Source organism: Pollachius pollachius, assembly GCF_949987615.1.
Source record: "Pollachius pollachius genome assembly, chromosome: 2".
NCBI classification, from domain to species: domain Eukaryota; kingdom Metazoa; phylum Chordata; class Actinopteri; order Gadiformes; family Gadidae; genus Pollachius; species Pollachius pollachius.
In genome coordinates this window covers 18,795,030-18,812,769 of record NC_136935.1, presented here as the reverse complement: position 1 = coordinate 18,812,769, position 17,740 = coordinate 18,795,030, and the positions used below count along the sequence as shown (strand labels likewise).

Genomic DNA, 17,740 nt, shown 5'->3' with positions numbered 1-17,740 from the left:
AATTTAGTGAGGTAGTGGTATGTTTTATTATCCTGGCGACGTCAGCCTGGACCTGGCAAACTGGAGCTATTAGTCTGGAACCTGGCCAACACGGGCAGCTTGGCTGTGAACAACATCCAATCAGCACACCCCTGTGAGTGATGTCGTGCCACAACGAGCAGGGCCGTTTTGGAGATCTTTTAATTAATAGAATAATATTCATGATGCTTGATGAAATGATGATTCATGATTAAATGTTTGTGGTTACTTTTGCCAATGGCGTTTAATTTGATACACGCCCCTTCACTATACGGCCCTTGGTTGTGGGATCCGACTGGCTGAAGCTTATCCAATCCCAATGAGACATTGGATTAGGGCGACGCCCCACACAAGAGAGGGACACATTTCAGAACCAAAGAGCCAATAGAGTCTGGCTCTGTGAGGCTAAATCATGTCAGGGAGTGGTCATATCAGGACCCAAATGCTGTACATTCAAATCATAAACCACAAATAACAAGGAAAATTAGGACATTTGCAAAATGACAAAGCAAAGAGGATAAATGAGTCGAAAACAGATACTCACTAGCCCTCTATCAACCAGGTGCACTTGGTCTTGTACTTGTAGTTGATTGGTCCGTCTGTGAGTGATCCCGACGGCTCCGTCAGCCTGAACACAAACACATTCAGTCGTCAGCCTTCACAAGCTCAACACTATCAGGCTGCCGATGTTAAACTCTGCTGTGGTCCGGTCTCTGGAGCAGCAAAGACATGAGTTACCTAGAGCTACATATAAGCTCTTCCGGTTGTGTTTATGTGCAGATATACATGTGCAGGGTTGTCATTATATTTCATAAAGGGGCAGACCATGATGTGAAAGTACTATTTACAAAAAGGCTCACACCCAAATTGTAATGAGGCAAGTTGGGTTTAGCCAGGTTTCAAACTGGGATTATAGGGCTAGCCTTCACTCTGCAATACATTAGTGGGACAGTGACAACAAGCAGGTAACACTGTACACACACACACACACACACACACACACACACACACACACACACACACACACGAACGGATTGGGTGAAATATGAGCGAGCCAGGCGGAAGAGCAAGGGATGAAAGAGATAGAGGAGAGGAGGAGAGGGGGAGGAGGGGAGAATGGACACGAAGCAGATTAAACATGGCACTTTCTATCAGGTCAAAGAAAGTACAAGGAACACTATTTCACTTTCATCATGATGGCACACCAGTCAAATGGATTTATTTTTGTAATAGTAACTGCAGGCCATTGGTGTGTTTGTGTCTGTGTGTGTGGGTGTGTGTCTGTCTTTGTGTCTGTGTGTGTGCCTGTGTGTGTGTGTGTCTCTGTCGGTGTGTTGTGTGTGTGTGTGTGTGTGTGTGTGTGTGTGTGTGTGTGTGTGTGTGTGTGTGTGTGTGTGTGTGTGTGTGTGCGTGTGCAGAATAAATCAACCCACCTGCTACTAATTCTCATGAAAAAAGACCTTTGAATACAAATTAAGCCTCTACCCTCCCTGAATTGCACGTGTGTATGTGTGTGTCCATGGATAAATGCATTGTGCACATGTGCACACACACACACACACACACACACACACACACACACACACACACACAAAGAAACACAAGGAACACTGTCTGACTAGTGACAGGCTACGATGTCCTCAGAGCCAACAATGTTTATATGTTGTAAGAACCTTTGTGTGTGAATGATTGCGTGTGTGAGTGTGTGTTTATATGTTCACATGTTTTGTCTTCTTTCACTGTGGAGACTAGATAGACTTTGATTTGACAGGTTCTTGTCACATATTATTGCAGCAAATAATTTACACTCCATGACAATGAAATTGGTCAATCTATATTAGAGTGTGAGTGAGAGAGAGACAGACGGACAGAGGGAGAAATTACATATTCAGGTAATCTTCACAATCTCAGTTTAAGAGTGAAGATTAGGTGACACCTGATCCAACCTGGGCAGTGGATTTGTTGTCTGGGGGACACACATACAGTCAGCATTATCGCATCAGATTAGGAGTGTGTTGGGCAAAGGATGAGGCTGGTGTGCTGTGATGGAATGAGAGAGCGAGAGAGAGCAAGCGAGAGAGAGAGAGAGAGAGAGAGAGAGAGAGTGAGAGAGAGACCAGAGACCGAGAGACTGAGAGAACCAGCAGACAGATTGCCACACAGCCGGCCACAGCAAATGCAATTATATTGCCAATAACAAACAGAGACAGAGAGAAAGACAGACACAGAGACCAAACCCCACATATTTTACTCCCATCACTATTTTTACTTTAACTTTCTCCTCAAGTCAATTGACAGCGTCACTTAAGCATTTAAAAAATGTCTCTCTCTCTCTATATATATATATATATATATATATATATATATATGTTTTGTTTATCCCTTTCCTCTAATCCCAGATTAGAATACAAATACAATAATGTTCATGCTGATACTGCATCCCGCCACAGCACAGTCTGGATGAGGTGAGGGCGACAGGACAGGAGCAGATCTAGTGCACTATTCCTCCAGTGGCCATGTGTAAGGATCCCAACTGAAACGGATCCAAACAACCCTACATTCATGCACAATTCAGATAACTGACCATTCAGGGAATGTCTCTTTAATAAAACAAAATGAAATGCAGGCAAAGCACGTCAGACCCACTGAATAGTCTTTGAATCAATAGAAAGCCTTGCCTGGTGTGTGTGTGTGTGTCTGCCTGGGTTCGCTGGGTCATACAGGCCAAATCATATTACCGTCCATGACCTGCACCATTAATAGTGCATAATCAGGTTTGCAGGATGAAAACACGTATCCTATAGGCTATAGAGGTTATCAAACACAAATTAATTAACTGCAGTGAAGAGACGGACCTGCAGGCTAAGAAACCAGGAATAATTTATTATGCGGGGCGCTGACTCCCTGAAGTCCCCCAGCAGGCCTGGGTACACTGGAGTGGAGCTCTACATGGGCATCAAACCGACAACCACACTGCCATTATAGTCCCTCTATTGCTTCTCTTCATGATGGTTGCATCGAGATAATGTCGCATATAGTGAGTGACGCATTGAAGTCATCTCGTGAATACCATGGACCATTTGACAATTTTATCTTTACACTCTCAACGTGACAATGTTAACAGAGAGAGACGGATAGAATGGATCGAGATGTATAGATTCCCCTGGATTCACCTTAAGACACATCTAACGTAGTGTCACAGTGTTTGATGAGGCGGGGGGCTTCAGTCAACCTGACTTTGTAGCTGATCGGCTGATCTCCAGCCAGTCAAATCGAACGATTCCCCTGACGTATATTGAAACTTTGTATTTCCGAAGTAAACCCCATTAACCAACGTTATCGCATCCATTTGGACCGAAGGAAAACTCATTGCGTTTGATAACTAATTCCAGACTGGCATAAATATTATAATATTAAGAAATCTCCAAAATGGAGTTGTTGTCACCTACTCCACTCGCAATATTTAGGCTGGTGTTGCTACCAGCTACACCTACCCTATCCCAAGATTACACAGACAGACAGTCAGACAAGTTAGAACGGGTTGTAGAGATACGGCATGCACAAGAGTTTACCTACAGTTATTATTACAAGAAGTAGCAAACACGTCCACCTAACTGATTAGATTTCAAACCAATGCACATGTCATATTACGCATTACAAAAACAGTGTACTGACATATGCACACGCACAGACAAACAGAAACATACACACACACACGGTAAAAAGAATGTGTGAGGTGGGTGGGGAAGGAGGGATGAAGGAGTAAGTAATAGATAAGAGCAAGTGGGAAAAAGACAGGGAGTCAGAGAGAGAGAGCAAGGGAGAGTGACAGAGAGAGAGAGAGAGAGAGAGAGAGAGAGAGTGAAAGAGAGTGAGAGGAATAGAGTAAGGGAGAAAGTGATAGAGAGAGAGGAAAGAGAGGGTAAGGCGTTCTGAGAGGTGGTATAGAGGACGAGTCCAGTCCAGCATTCTTTGAAATATTAATTTGCCCCAGGTGAATAATTGATGCCGAATAGAAAGCAGACGCAAGGCTAAGAGACATAAATGGACATAGATCGAGAGGAAGGGAGAACGAGACAAAGAGAGAGTGAATAAGAGAGGCTGAGAGAGCGATAGGAGGGTGTAATAGAGAGGAAGGGGGGCAAGAGAGAGCAAGATGGTCATGTCTTCTGGGTACAAATCTTTCATATAATCTTCTCTGGCTCTAGCATGCAGTGTCTCTCCATGACGTCCTGCCTCTCTCTCAGACGGTCCGTTTAAAATAAATCCACCAGCGCAGCATTATGAGGGCATTATGTCGATGAATGATCATTATTATTATCAGTATTAAGTGAATTCAATTTAGATATTATCACACTTATGCTAACCTGGTGGTGGTGAGTTAGGTACCCCCCTTCACTGTTAGCGTCTTTGGGCCATTGAAAAGCTCTATATAAATATAATAATGAATTAACCTTACACTGAATAAAAATAAGCAATTGTACTGCCGTAAACACATTTCCAATGTCTGGGGAGGAAATAAAAATGCATGGTAGTACTCATTTCATCGTGTGCAAACTGTATTAGCTCAGTAGTGATGTCAGTGTGGTGTAAGCTGAGATTCCATACATAGGGGTGTTAAGACAATCAATGTGTGCCCAGTCAAACTGGTGCCGTCTTTATTAAACGTGTTAAATTATTACTTGTGGAGCCTTCAGGCCTGGCCCATAGGAAACTCGCTGCCTGGGAGCAGCAGAGACAGGGTATGATGGGCTTACGGGACCTCGAAACTAGGGCGTAAAGCGGAGGGCAAGGCTGTAGGGAAAGCAACACAGGGCAACAAGGTTTTGTTGCCGGGAGAATGGGCGGGGCTACCCAGTCTAGGTCATTACAGGTCATTAAATGATAATGTAAAGGTTTATAAAGATTTATATTATGGTCTTCATTAATTCATACAAACTGAATGTTTCACTATGAGTCAATATTTATATTTCGGATCAAAGCTTTCTTTCCACTCATCAATAAACAATATGGTGAACATCCTGGCTGTTCAGCATGGTGACGATGACAGCAGAAGTCTGTTAACGGTGGAAAACACTTCGGAAGACAAAGGTCAATACCTCATTATTCTGATTCAAGTGTCTGATTCAGAATTGTTGAGCTCTTGAAGAAAAACTCCAGCTGTATAATATTAAAAGGATTCCAGATGTTGTTATAAATGTCAATGCCTTTATATGAGCCAATTTAATAACCAGCGCATCATTAAAAAGAATACATTCACAATGATATGACAATCAACCATGTTCAAATGAAAACTAACTCTTGACCAATTACGTTTCATAATTCATAATAATCTATTACTAATTAACATATGCCAATTAACAAATATTACATTTAGCAATCGGCAAATACAAAATAACAATTGACCTATGGCAATTAAAAAAAAAAGACAATTCATAATTTACTCTTGCCAGTAAACATTGACAAATGACAATTTACCATCACAATATTACATATTGTCAATTAACTATTAATGAATGACAATCAGACAATGTTTATTTACCCCATGCTCTTAAAACTATGCTTCACACAAAATGTGCTCACACACTTACAACAAATCACCCTCCAGACACACACCATATACATAAGCCCACACAGAAACAAACAGAAGCCACAAACAAAGGACTGTAGTGGTAATGTTAGCTCTTGTTTAGTCAGCTGTCAGCCGAGTGACATCACCGACAGCAATATTCTCTGTAGAAAGACAGACAAACAAAAACGACTGCACACAATAGGAGTATTTACAGCGGTAGGCAGCAATAGGCAGAAGACTGATGCTTCAGTTATAGGGCAGTTACAGCCACACAGAGCAACACTACATTAAACCCTCATGTGCTAGTTAGGAAAAAGGCATTCTTAAAAATAATTTAAACATAACCATGATATCACATCATGAAGTCATCTGTGTCAGTGCTGTCAGCAAGAACACACAGTCCATCTACTTGAAGAGAACTGATCAACTCCTTCTTAGACAGGGATGGATGGTAAGACAGCCCAACACTGGCGGCTACACACACACACACACACACGCACACACACACACACACACAAACAACTAGGTATGAGTTCTTAAACATTGACAGGAACATACACACCTTGGTGCTCTCAAATCCTTGCACAGAAGCCTCCTCACTGAAACAAAAGGTGATGATTGATGTCTGTTTGTGTGAGAGTTGGAGGTGTAGAGAAAGCAAGAGAGAGAGACAGGGAGTGGGAGAGAGAGAAGAGCGAGGGAAAGAGAGAGAGAGCATGCCAGAGAGAGAGAGCGTGCCAGAGAGAGAGAGAGAGAGGAGAGAGAGAACAGCAGAGGGAGAGAGAGAGACAGAATGAGGAGATGAATGCCGAACAATTGAATAACCTTGACCTTCTCTGCAGATATCCTTTATTAAAAATCAAGAAAACCCCACCTCATGGGAATAGTGTGAAAACATAGAGGGAGAAGATGTGCGTGTGTGTGTGTGCGTGTGTTTGTATGTGTGTGCATATGAGTGCATGTGTGCGCGTGTGCGTGTAGCTGTGATTGATGCTACTGGGTCTCCATCACCTCTGGTACAGTCACGGTCCAACACATTTCAAACCCCAGCATCATTCATGAGCTTTTCATTCTACTATATCTGTCTCGCTTTTTTCTTTCCCATTCTGTCGCTCCACCTGTCCCTACCTCCACCACCTCTCTTCCGGCTGTCCTTTGCATGTCATGCCTATTTTTATATTCCCTCCCTTCACACAGTGAAAGAATACTCCACCACACACATACACGCTGAGACATATACAAGTAAATACGACAGGCCTATAAATGGCTCAAACATCAGCTTTAAAATAGAGAGAAGAAAAGAAAAGAGAGAAGAGAGAATCGAACATTATAGGGGCCGACCAGAGAGGCAGGGAGAAGAGGAGGGAAGAGTAGAGGAGAAGCAAGCTGCATAACAGGAAGATCCAATTAAAATGGGGGCACTACCTGGTTCACTGTACGGTCAAAGTCATACTTGCATATCAAACAACAGAACAGACCACAGCACAACAGCTTTGTCTTCCTGCTGAGCTTCAGGCATAGAAGGCGTTTTAAAACGGTTGTGATTGTGTGTTTGTGTGTGTGTGTGTTGTGCACTGTTTGACACAACAATTCACTGTGTTATTATAGAGAGATTTGCACTCAACCCAACTAACCACAAACTGTTAACACAACACAGGACGCGTTGCCAAATATTGTGTGTGTGTGTGTGTGTGTGTGTGTGTGTGTGTGTGTGTGTGTGTGTGTGTGTGTGTGTGTGTGTGTGTGTGTGTGTGTGTGTGGTGGGCCCCATCACATGTGGTCTTCATTAAGACTCCATTGTGTATTATGGGCGTTGCCATGTCAACCAAAATCACTATCCGCTGTTGTTAGCCCGCTCCTATCCACATTTTGTGAGGGATTTTTAACTCTGCAGTCACATACACACGCACACACACACAGTAAATCCCCAGACCACACCCAAAGCACTCTTTCCAGGCTCTGTACATTCCTAGACTCCAACACAAAACATCGGGAAACTCAAAATACTGCTTCAAGATGACATTTTGTATTGGACAGACTTTCGAGGTGGGGGCTAATGATATACTACGAGAGCGTTCCAGCAGTGTGGCCTCCATACGACACGCTTGGAATGAAGGATAGAATGCAAGTCACAAGAAACTACATATTGAACTATCATAGATGTTAGAGCAAAGCATATCATTTGCACTATAAGTATCTAGTATACAAAATATATATATATATATATATATATATATATATATATATATATATATATATATATATTTATATGTATGTATATATACATACATATATACATATATATATATATATCTTGTATCCTATATATCTTATTTAGTGTCTGTCTACTGCGACTACTGCTGACACTCCAATGAGGTGTGCTGTTCATGTCCAAGCAAACTAAGCTCTGTAAGGAAGGATTACACATAAGCATTAAACCTGTAATGATAGTACATAGTAGTATTAAAGCTGTAATAGTACATATTAGCATTAAACCTGTAATGATAGTACATATTAGTATTGAACCTGTTATAGTACATATTAGCAATAAACATGTAATGATAGTACATAGTAGTATTAAACCTGTAATAGTACATATAAGCATTAAACCTGTAATGATAGTACATATTAGTTTTAAACCTGTTATAGTACATATCAGCATTAAACCTGTAATTATAGTACATAATAGTATTAAACCTGTTATAGTACATATTAGCATTAAACCTGTAATGATAGTACATATTAGTATTAAACCTGTTATAGTACATATTAGCATTAAACCTGTAATGAAGTACATATTATTAAACTTGTAATAGTACATATTAGCATTAAACCTGTAATTATAGTACATATTATATTATTAAACCTGTAATAGTACACAATTAGTATTAAACCTGTAATTATCGTACATATTATTAAACCTGTAATAGTACACATTAGTATTAAACCTGTAAATATCGTACATATCATTATTAAACCTGTAATAGTACACATTAGTATTAAACCTGTAAATATCGTACATATTATTCTTAAACCTGTAATAGTACACATTAGTATTTAAGATATAAACGATGCTGTGCAGCTCGTCAGGGTTCTGACCAGCTCACATCCGCCCTAGCTGTTGTTTCGTTTTGGTCATGGGACTTAATGTTGTCAGGGTTATGGTTGCTGTATCCGTCCTTATTACGCTTTGATAAGAATATATTTGAAGGTTTTCAGGGAGAAACAATAAGAAACAAGAAAATAAGAAACAACGATTAAATAGAAATGTCAGATTAGTGACCTAGTCTCATTCAACCAACTGGATGCTCCCATGGTTAATAAAATCTGAACACCAACACAGCTTGTAAATTGGACTGCATTAGATGACTCCCTCTCTATGTAAAACCAATGCTAATGCATGCATATATTCTTGGTTACCAGGTCGACTGCTGATGTTGATGGGACACACGTGACCTCAGCTTATGGTAACCGATAAAACATTTATTAAAGGCGGGGTCAGGGGGCTTGGTTCTGCTTTAATCACATACATGCAGAGGACGTTTGAGAAAGAGAATTCAAACACTGAAGTCAATTCATGCAACCGCTGAATGAATCCATAATTGAGGCGCCATCCTCAATTATCTGGGAACTACTAGAAAACTGGGATACTATTGCAGTGTTTACCTTACTGGTGGCCCTGCCACGGGCGGCCGGTCTATTTTTGGGAGGTGGCCTATTTCCACTGCAGAGTTGAGCACAATGTACACACAATTCAACACAGTGTCACGATTAACTGGTAGTTCAGCATCACATCCATCAGGTCAACCGGCTTGTTAACCCACTGCCATGACCCCAGCCCATCTCTGGACACTCCCGGCCACAGCAAATTGTCTCACGTTTTCCCAGAAAGCAGGGATTATTGAATCGTTATAGATCCAATGGTTCATATACCATTAAAGTAAACAAATCAGTTCACAAAAAAAAGAAACAGTACTATCACAAAGTTGTTCAGGGTAACGCAGGAAACGGCAGGACAGCGTGGGAAAGGGCAGACGCCGGTAAACCACACGGTTCTATTCCCAAGCATTGCTGCAAAATATTGAGCTTTTCTTTGCTGTTGTTTGATCTAGTAATCACAGGGTGCTTCGAGTGTAGCGTGTGCGTCGTGCTTAGAAGTAGGGGCAGGCAGGTGTGGCTCATTTAATTAATGAGGGCGCTACGCGTGCCAGGGCCCATAATTAATGTCATGAGATACACCTGTTTCACCCCACTATAAAGCCGTGGTGATAAATGATATAGTAACCTGTTTTATACAGTCTATGCCATTACCTCCCGGTTTAAATCAGTCTCAGTATTATGAGAGGGAAATAAAAGATGAGTGCAGGGAGGAGGCACTGAAAAGTATTGCTAATGGATGATTAGCCTCCACTGACATGAATAGCGGGTTTCCTCGACACTGCACAGACAACATCATTGTCACATTTTTGGTAAACTGCTGAGGTGAAGATTAACAATCTGCTAGCATGGCGTTTCATTGACGTCTGGGAGGTGTGGATAGAAACACCATCCCTGAGTGCCCTTTTATAATCTCAATCAATGTCTCAGTCAGCCTGTGGGGTAGCCTGGCTCCGCCCGCCTAAGTACTTCCGCTCAATTTTAATTTCCCTTCAGTACTAGGTCTGGGTCTGCGGTATGTTAGTGGGTTTTCTCAGTCTAAATTTTCTGCGTCCAATCAGCGAACAGAGGGAGTGGCTGATATCAAGGCCGTTAAAGTCGGCTCTCGTTGGTGGACATCTTCACGCACAGTGTTTGGGTTGTTTACAGCCTGTCCTGCGCGCAACGTGATTCCCGACCAAACGTTAGCGATTGGTTATGGCAGATCCAGAGTTGCTCTGGACAGATCCAATAGTTTTAAACTTCAACAGACACCCGCCTTCAAGTGAGTTAACGTTTGTCAATTGAGTGGGTCCAGACTCTCTGTGCAAATGAAATCAAGTACGAGAGTCTGGTAGGACCAGGCGTGGGGTGGTGAGTAGAGGAAATGATCAAACAACCTGGAAAGGGCAAAATACTGTATGCTAGTTTTATTGTATACCACAATTGAATGTATAAAGTAAGTAACTGTATACTAGCACTACTATTACTAGTAGTAGCAGTATTGATATTGGCAATAGTATTATATTATATCAGCAATGTGTATTTTTGTGTATTTATTATATTCTCACTACCATTGATGTAGCTTCATTGATATAGGCTCATTGATGAAGCAGCACAGATGTAACATTGTGGATGTAGTATCATTAATGTAAAACCACTGGTGTAGGATCCTGGACACAGCATCATGGACGGAGAACCACAGCTGTAGCATCATTGGTGTAGAACCACAGACGTAGCATCATGGAGTTAGCATAACGGACGCAGCATCATGGATGTAGCTGCGCATCATGAATGTAGAACCCCCAGATGTAGCATCATGGACGTACACATGCAGAATGACAGGAGAGCCGCCAGGCAGATTCCAATGGTTGCAGAGCTGTGTACACATTTACATGGTACCACCTGGCATTTACAAGAAAGAGTGAGAAAATAGTGAGTCAAAGAGAAAGATTTAGCCAACGAAACAAGGAGTAATAGAAAGAAAGGGACAAAAAATGAGAACAATAAAGAGACGGGGAACGCTAGGCCACCTGACATATTGACAGCCTGTGATAAAATGAACTATTTCCCCTAAGGTGTGTGTGTGTGTGTGTGTGTGTGTGTGTGTGTGTGTGTGTGTGTGTGTGTGTGTGTGTGTGTGTGTGTGTGTGTGTGTGTGTGTGTGTCAGAGTCAGATAGGTGTATATCACACTGTCAACCTAAAACTCGTCTATCTTTTGATCTCAAACAGTGCGTTTACACGCAGTCATTATCGGATAAAGAATAGAATAAGACCTCAACCAGACTTTTAAAATGCATGTACACACCTTTATCCCATCTACTTCAGACCGAAATAGGTACATGAACGGACAAGTGAGATCGTATAAGAACACCAAGGTAACTCGATCATAGTCCGATCTCTACCTGCATGTAAAACTGCATCGGATATCGTATCAGATTTCGCGTTCTGCGCATGCTCAAGATCTTGCGGCCGCGGGACGTGAGCCGGAAGTAGAAGGAGACGGTAGTCGTGTTTTTGTCGCCATAGATATAAAAAAAAATCTTTTTTCTTTATAAATATAAATATTTTATTATTTCTTTATATGTTTATGGCTGTCGCTGTTGGAAAACGAGAAACAGCGATTTATTTAAAAAGGTGACGCAGAAGATGGAGGAAGTCGGTGTCATGCCACTACCCCCATGCCATTATAAGTGTATCATCAACATGCATCCAGTACACAATACTCTTCGATTTCACCCAAGGCTGAATTAAAAATACATGTTTTCTTAAACATTGATCATCAACGAGGTTGTAAAGTACAAAATCTTACATCTGTCAAAATAAACGTTTTTTTTCTTCTGACGTGTATACGATTTTTATTCATTCATTGCGCCGCGACCGATCGACGGGGATATTCTCTGATATTATGAATCTTAAAGACTGCGTCGGGTTCTCCGACTCTCTGTTACTTCCACAACAAAGCCTCGTAGTGGGGGTTATCTCGGCCATGGTGGAGAATGAATTGGAGGAAAGGAACTTTGGCTTTGACTCTCTGAAGACCCGATTGAAACTCTACATGGAGGAGGAAGGGATTGCTGCCGTATGCGGGACAGCTGTCAGTTCACTTCGGGTCAACAATGGAGCGTCGGAAAAATGACATGGACCCAAAGTCAAATGACAGCTCTCTACTGAAAACATCTTTCTCAAATGCGCCCTGAGTTTGTTGTTCTTAGGACGTAGAATACCGGAAGTGGCTCTATAACCACTCTTTGAAAGGGCTACAGCGCCACCTAGTGTAGCGGATTCAGCCATTATCCGATCTCTTAAATGCCATGTACGTTCGGATAATTGACACGGTCCGTTCGAGTAGCAAAATCGGTATAAGGCTTAATCCGATCTAGCTGTCCCATGTGAACGCACTGACTCTCTTGCTAAAAAGCAAACAAACACTCTCTCACACATACTGAAAACACATGCCATCTGTCTCACACAAACATACACACAACATCCTACAACACACAGACACACATAGTATGAATGAACCCCCTGACAGTTTGGGAGTACAGGGATACAACGAAAATGTATATAACAGAGGCAGAAGAGTTATGAGAGGACCTGTGCAAATAAACACACAAAGACCAACATCCCAGCTCCAGCTGAGAACAAAACACACCTCCCATGGAAACGCACAACCCTTTGCTGAGCACATTTTGTCCATTTACCCAGCACATGCACAGAAACACACACAGCCCTTACTGAGTACATGCTGTACATTTCCCCGAGCACAAGCACGGAAACACACTCACAAAGCCCCTCCCCTGCTGAACACATTCACCCTCTTGGGAAGCTGACTTGTCACTCCAGACTAGAGAAACAATCAAATTACTGTTCACACGCAAAAATATCAAATAGGCTGATGGCAATTTAACAATACTGGATTAAATGAAGAAAGAGAGACGGAGAGGGGTCTCAAAGCGGTCAAACCACAGATAGATAATGAGCACTCTGGTTGGCTCTGTGCATTCAACTCAACTCTGAATGAACCTCTCAATCCCTTTTGTATTCCCTCTCTCTCTCTCTCTCTCTCTCTCTCTCTCTCTCTCTCTCTCTCTCTCTCTCTCTCTCTCTCTCCAGTAAGAAAAAAAAGTTGACAGACATACAGAAAGAAAACGAAGATTGGAGGAAATGGGAAGAAATGGAAATGTTTCCACGAGTGTCCTCAGCCGAAATGGGTCTGCCGCAAGCACTCAATTACCCATAACTCTGCAGTGAGTCCATGATCACGCAGTGAGTCCACGACCACGCAGTGAGTCCATGACCACGCAGTGAGTCACAGTGAGTCCGAGACCACGCAGAGATTCCACGGCCACGCAATGAGTCCGCGGCCAGACAGTGAGTCCAGGACCACGCAGTGAGTCCGCGACCACGCAGTGAGTCCAGGACCACGCAGTGAGTCCAGGACCACGCAGTGAGTCCGCGGCCACGCAGTGAGTCCGCGGCCACGCAGTGAGTCCGCGGCCACGCAGTGAGTCCAGGACCACGCAGTGAGTCCGCGGCCACGCAGCGAGTCCAGGACCAGGCAGCGAATCCAGGACCACGCAGCGAGTCCGCGGCCACGCAGCGAGTCCAGGACCACGCAGTGAGTCCGCGGCCACGCAGCGAGTCCGAGGCCACACAGTGAGTCCGAGGCCACACAGTGAGTGTCCAGCTCAAGGTTAAAGTTTGCAGCATGAAATGTTTGCACATGCGCATCACACCTTAAACTATATACACTAGTCTTATGCAGTTTAACAAATTCACATTGACAAATTGAAAAACACAAGTACTCCCACAGTGGTACATACACAAACACTACAAGGCCTTCTTTGTCACAGCACTTCATTCGAGAGGACATTTCCCACCAGTGCTCATTCTAATCAGTCCCTGAAACGGGAGACGAATGCAGCGGAGCCCGCCACCTCAGGACCGACAGCGTGTGTAAATGATGCATGCATGTCCGTCACTGTCAGCAGGTACATGTATGCATGTACGTGTGTGTGCATGCGTGCGTGTGTGTGTGTATTTGGTCTAGACTGTAGACTTTCAGCCAAATTAATATTGATCTACTGTTTAATATTAATTTATTATTATATTAATTTTTACTCATTACGCAGGAAAAATTAGGTGTGTGTGACACCATGGCTTGCCCAGCACCTATAGGAATGTGATATACAGTTGCTCCTGGCACCTGCCCATCACAGATAAAGTAATTGCAAATTGAAACTGAGGATTTATTTAACTCAATTTTAGAATAGAATAATTTGATTTAAATTGATTCAAACGCTTAAAAAACCCTTAAATTAAAAACCCCCTATTAAATGACATGAAGCTTACTCATTGAGCATAATAGAGGTATTAGATAGCAAAGTAATACAATTTACCCGGAAAAGATAAGGATTATTTAATACTGCAATAATAATTAACATATAGACTATATATATAGACATGTTATTGTCAAACATACAGACAATAACAGCATTTATTATTTTCATATTTTCAGCAATCACAAGCCTTGATACCCAGTCGCTCTCTCTCTATCTCTCTCTCTCTCATGCTGAGCTCTGCAGTCCCACCAGAGAGCCTGGAGGAGGCCCAAAACCGTTGGGGCCAATCACAAGTCAGGGGTGTTAGACCTGTGAACGGGCTGACTGCTCTTGACAAGAGTCGGAGGGCAGAACTGGCAGAGCCAGCCTTCCCATAAGGAATGTCGGGGACAAAGATGCGGTATTCCCAAACTCCATCCATTGCGAGTCACATCGAGCTTCCTGCTTTATCTCCAGATGTTTTCCCCAATCTCCATATTCTATATTATAAGTGTTGCATTATTCTTCAGCTACATCCTTAGACGATGGACATACGGCCATAAAACCAGAAGAGATTCTACACACGTTTACATATTAAGGCTGAACTAAAAGCTGTATGGAAATAGTTGAATAAATCTCAAGCAGATCTCAGCTGACTATATTTACTTTAAAACAGAGCACAATCTAACGGCACAATAAGTTGCAACATAAATGTTTGGTCTGGAGAGAGAGATAAATAATTTAATGTATTCAATACTATTGTCAAGTAAGTTTAACATGTTCAATGCATTTATCTTGGTGCATATCAAAAATATTAAGAGATAGGAGGGAATAAGAAGTACAACACAAGCACTGCAAGTCAAGAAACATGAATACAAAATAGAAGAAAGTAAACCACAAGCACTGCAAATACATAGATGTTAAAGTAAACATTTTATCGGCCTACTATAGTGGATATGCAGGTTGCCAAATTAGGGGGCTAAAACCGTCATATTCCAAAATGTAATATGTTTGACTGTTTGGACTGCGGGAGTGCATGCTATGAAAAACCCAATTTACATTCTGTAAACACATTGCTTTCACCAACAAAAAATATATGTATTTGTTAGTTTTACACTTTTTGTGGTGTTCTCTTAGAGCTATAAACCAATTGTTAATAGCAGTGGCTACGCTATGACGCAAAACTGAATATGTTTCGTCATCTATGGGTTGGCCACAAATAAGAACCGTGATAAGCTGTGATGATGAAGGTTGTGATCATCACCAGATCATCAACAGTCGACAAAGCCTTTAGCGATGCTGAAGCAGCTGGGATGTTCCTTGGGTAGGTTTAGCTCAGGAGGTAGAGCAGGTTGACTTGTAACCAGGAGGTTGCTAGTTAGATCCCCGGCTCCTCCTAGCTGAGTGTCGAGTCGTCCCTGATCAAGACGCCTCACCCTGACTGCTCCTGACGACCTGGCTTTCGCCTTTCATGGTTGACTCTGCCGTCGGTGTTTCAATGTGGGTAATAAGCATCTGCCAAATGCCCTAAATGTAAATGTTCAGGTCCCTCTACCACATGGCTCTTTCCCTCGCTCTCGCCACTACCTCCCCGTCCTCCATGCTGAAGGGATCCGGCCACAGTGCCTTATAAAGGACGTGGAACGTGGCCCAAGGTGATTGTGTCAAGAACCACCCGTCAAGCACAACCAATCACATGCCGTGAGCCAAGTAGGTTTCTGCTAGAAAACAGTCATTGAGAATGGTGTTTGGTGTTTCGAGTTTCTTCAAGTGGCATGGCGGTTTAACTTGGTGTTTGTTTTGGACATTCAAGACGACTGGTGTGAGGACGGAGAGGAACAGAAGAGGCTAGGACTAGGTCAGACTAGGCTATCACTGGAGCATTTATGACATATTGTACACTTTTAAACAAATCAATTATACGGCTACATGCTATTTATGTGTAGTTCAAAAAAACCTGTTTTGAAGAATAACCATACCCAAGTACTCCACAGTTTCCGCCCCGGGGGAAAGCAGAGAGAATGCGGACCGTGGAGGGCTTATACAAGTGTGTCCTTGCTTTCTCTCATCATAGCAGGATTAACTCACACTGGACAGATGGTCATCTAATGCCCCTCTCCCACACACACACACACACACACACACACACACACACACACAGCTTTGACCTGTTTAATCATGGCACAGACACAAAGCAAGATACACATGTCAGCTGATGATGTCAGAGACTACCCTCCCCGGTTCAAAACATCTTCCTCTCTCCCCGTCTGTGTGTCAGCCTAACTTGCTTACAGTGCTAATGTGTTAGCGATTGTCCTTGAAACAGGGCATTCCATCCCAGTGTCTGGCCATTAGAAGACGCCTTAGCTATATATAGAACACCTCAAACTCCTTGCCTCTACGCATAAAATTGGGGTGCTCGTTGCCTAATGTGGCTGTATGATACATTATTCAATTTTACAAATGTCATTATATTCATCTCATTGATATTCAAAAATATCCTCTAATGCTGCAACGCTGTTTCTATCGCTGTTTCTCCCACTCTCTAGCTCAACGGCAGTTCAATTAATTGAAAATGCAAACACACGCACAAAAACATGCACAGAAATACCTATGCACCTGTTAAGAAATATTTCCACGTATTGAGATTGCTATGGCAACAGTAGTTTTACTGTTGCCTGTGAAATATTTTATGCCCCCACCCCGACAGGAGTGGGATGACTTGCTACATCTACTTTGGGTGGAGGGGGATGTTCTGCCCGTCACATTATCTACATTCCAAGCTGCACCAAGTTTAACTGATTTAACCGGAATTAATCTACAATCGAATAATATCGATTTCGATTCAAATTAGTAGAGAAATTGATTTACTATATTTCAAGTTCATACAGTTCAAAAAATTGTATACATATATCATATTAAATGTATAAAATAGGACAAAGATGTGCCATTTAATTTAATTAAAATAACAGTGTCATAATCTGAAGATTTCTATTCAAGGTTACAACATGCGTACTTCTAGGGTTGACTAGAAATGGCTCATTTCCATAGGATGTCCTTGTCACATGACCGCAAAATACCCTTGTCATATGATCTTATGAACTTTACTCTGAACTCAAAGGAAAAATGTAATCCCAGCACCAAATCTCAAGAAGAAGATGATAAAGACTGTTCAACTGAAAGGCCTCT

At 42.2% G+C, this 17,740-nt stretch overlaps 1 protein-coding gene across 1 annotated transcript in view; it reads right to left on the bottom strand.

The window, feature by feature from the left end:
• The window catches only part of atrnl1a (attractin-like 1a), a gene marked incomplete at both ends in the record, with an annotated part of 210,434 nt that overhangs the window by 189,355 nt on the left and 3,339 nt on the right, over positions 1-17,740 (bottom strand). Inside the window, one exon of the mRNA XM_079728776.1 lies at positions 563-646. Within this exon, the coding sequence (XP_079584902.1) occupies positions 563-646 (84 nt within the window). The remainder of the gene's footprint in view (positions 1-562; positions 647-17,740) is intronic.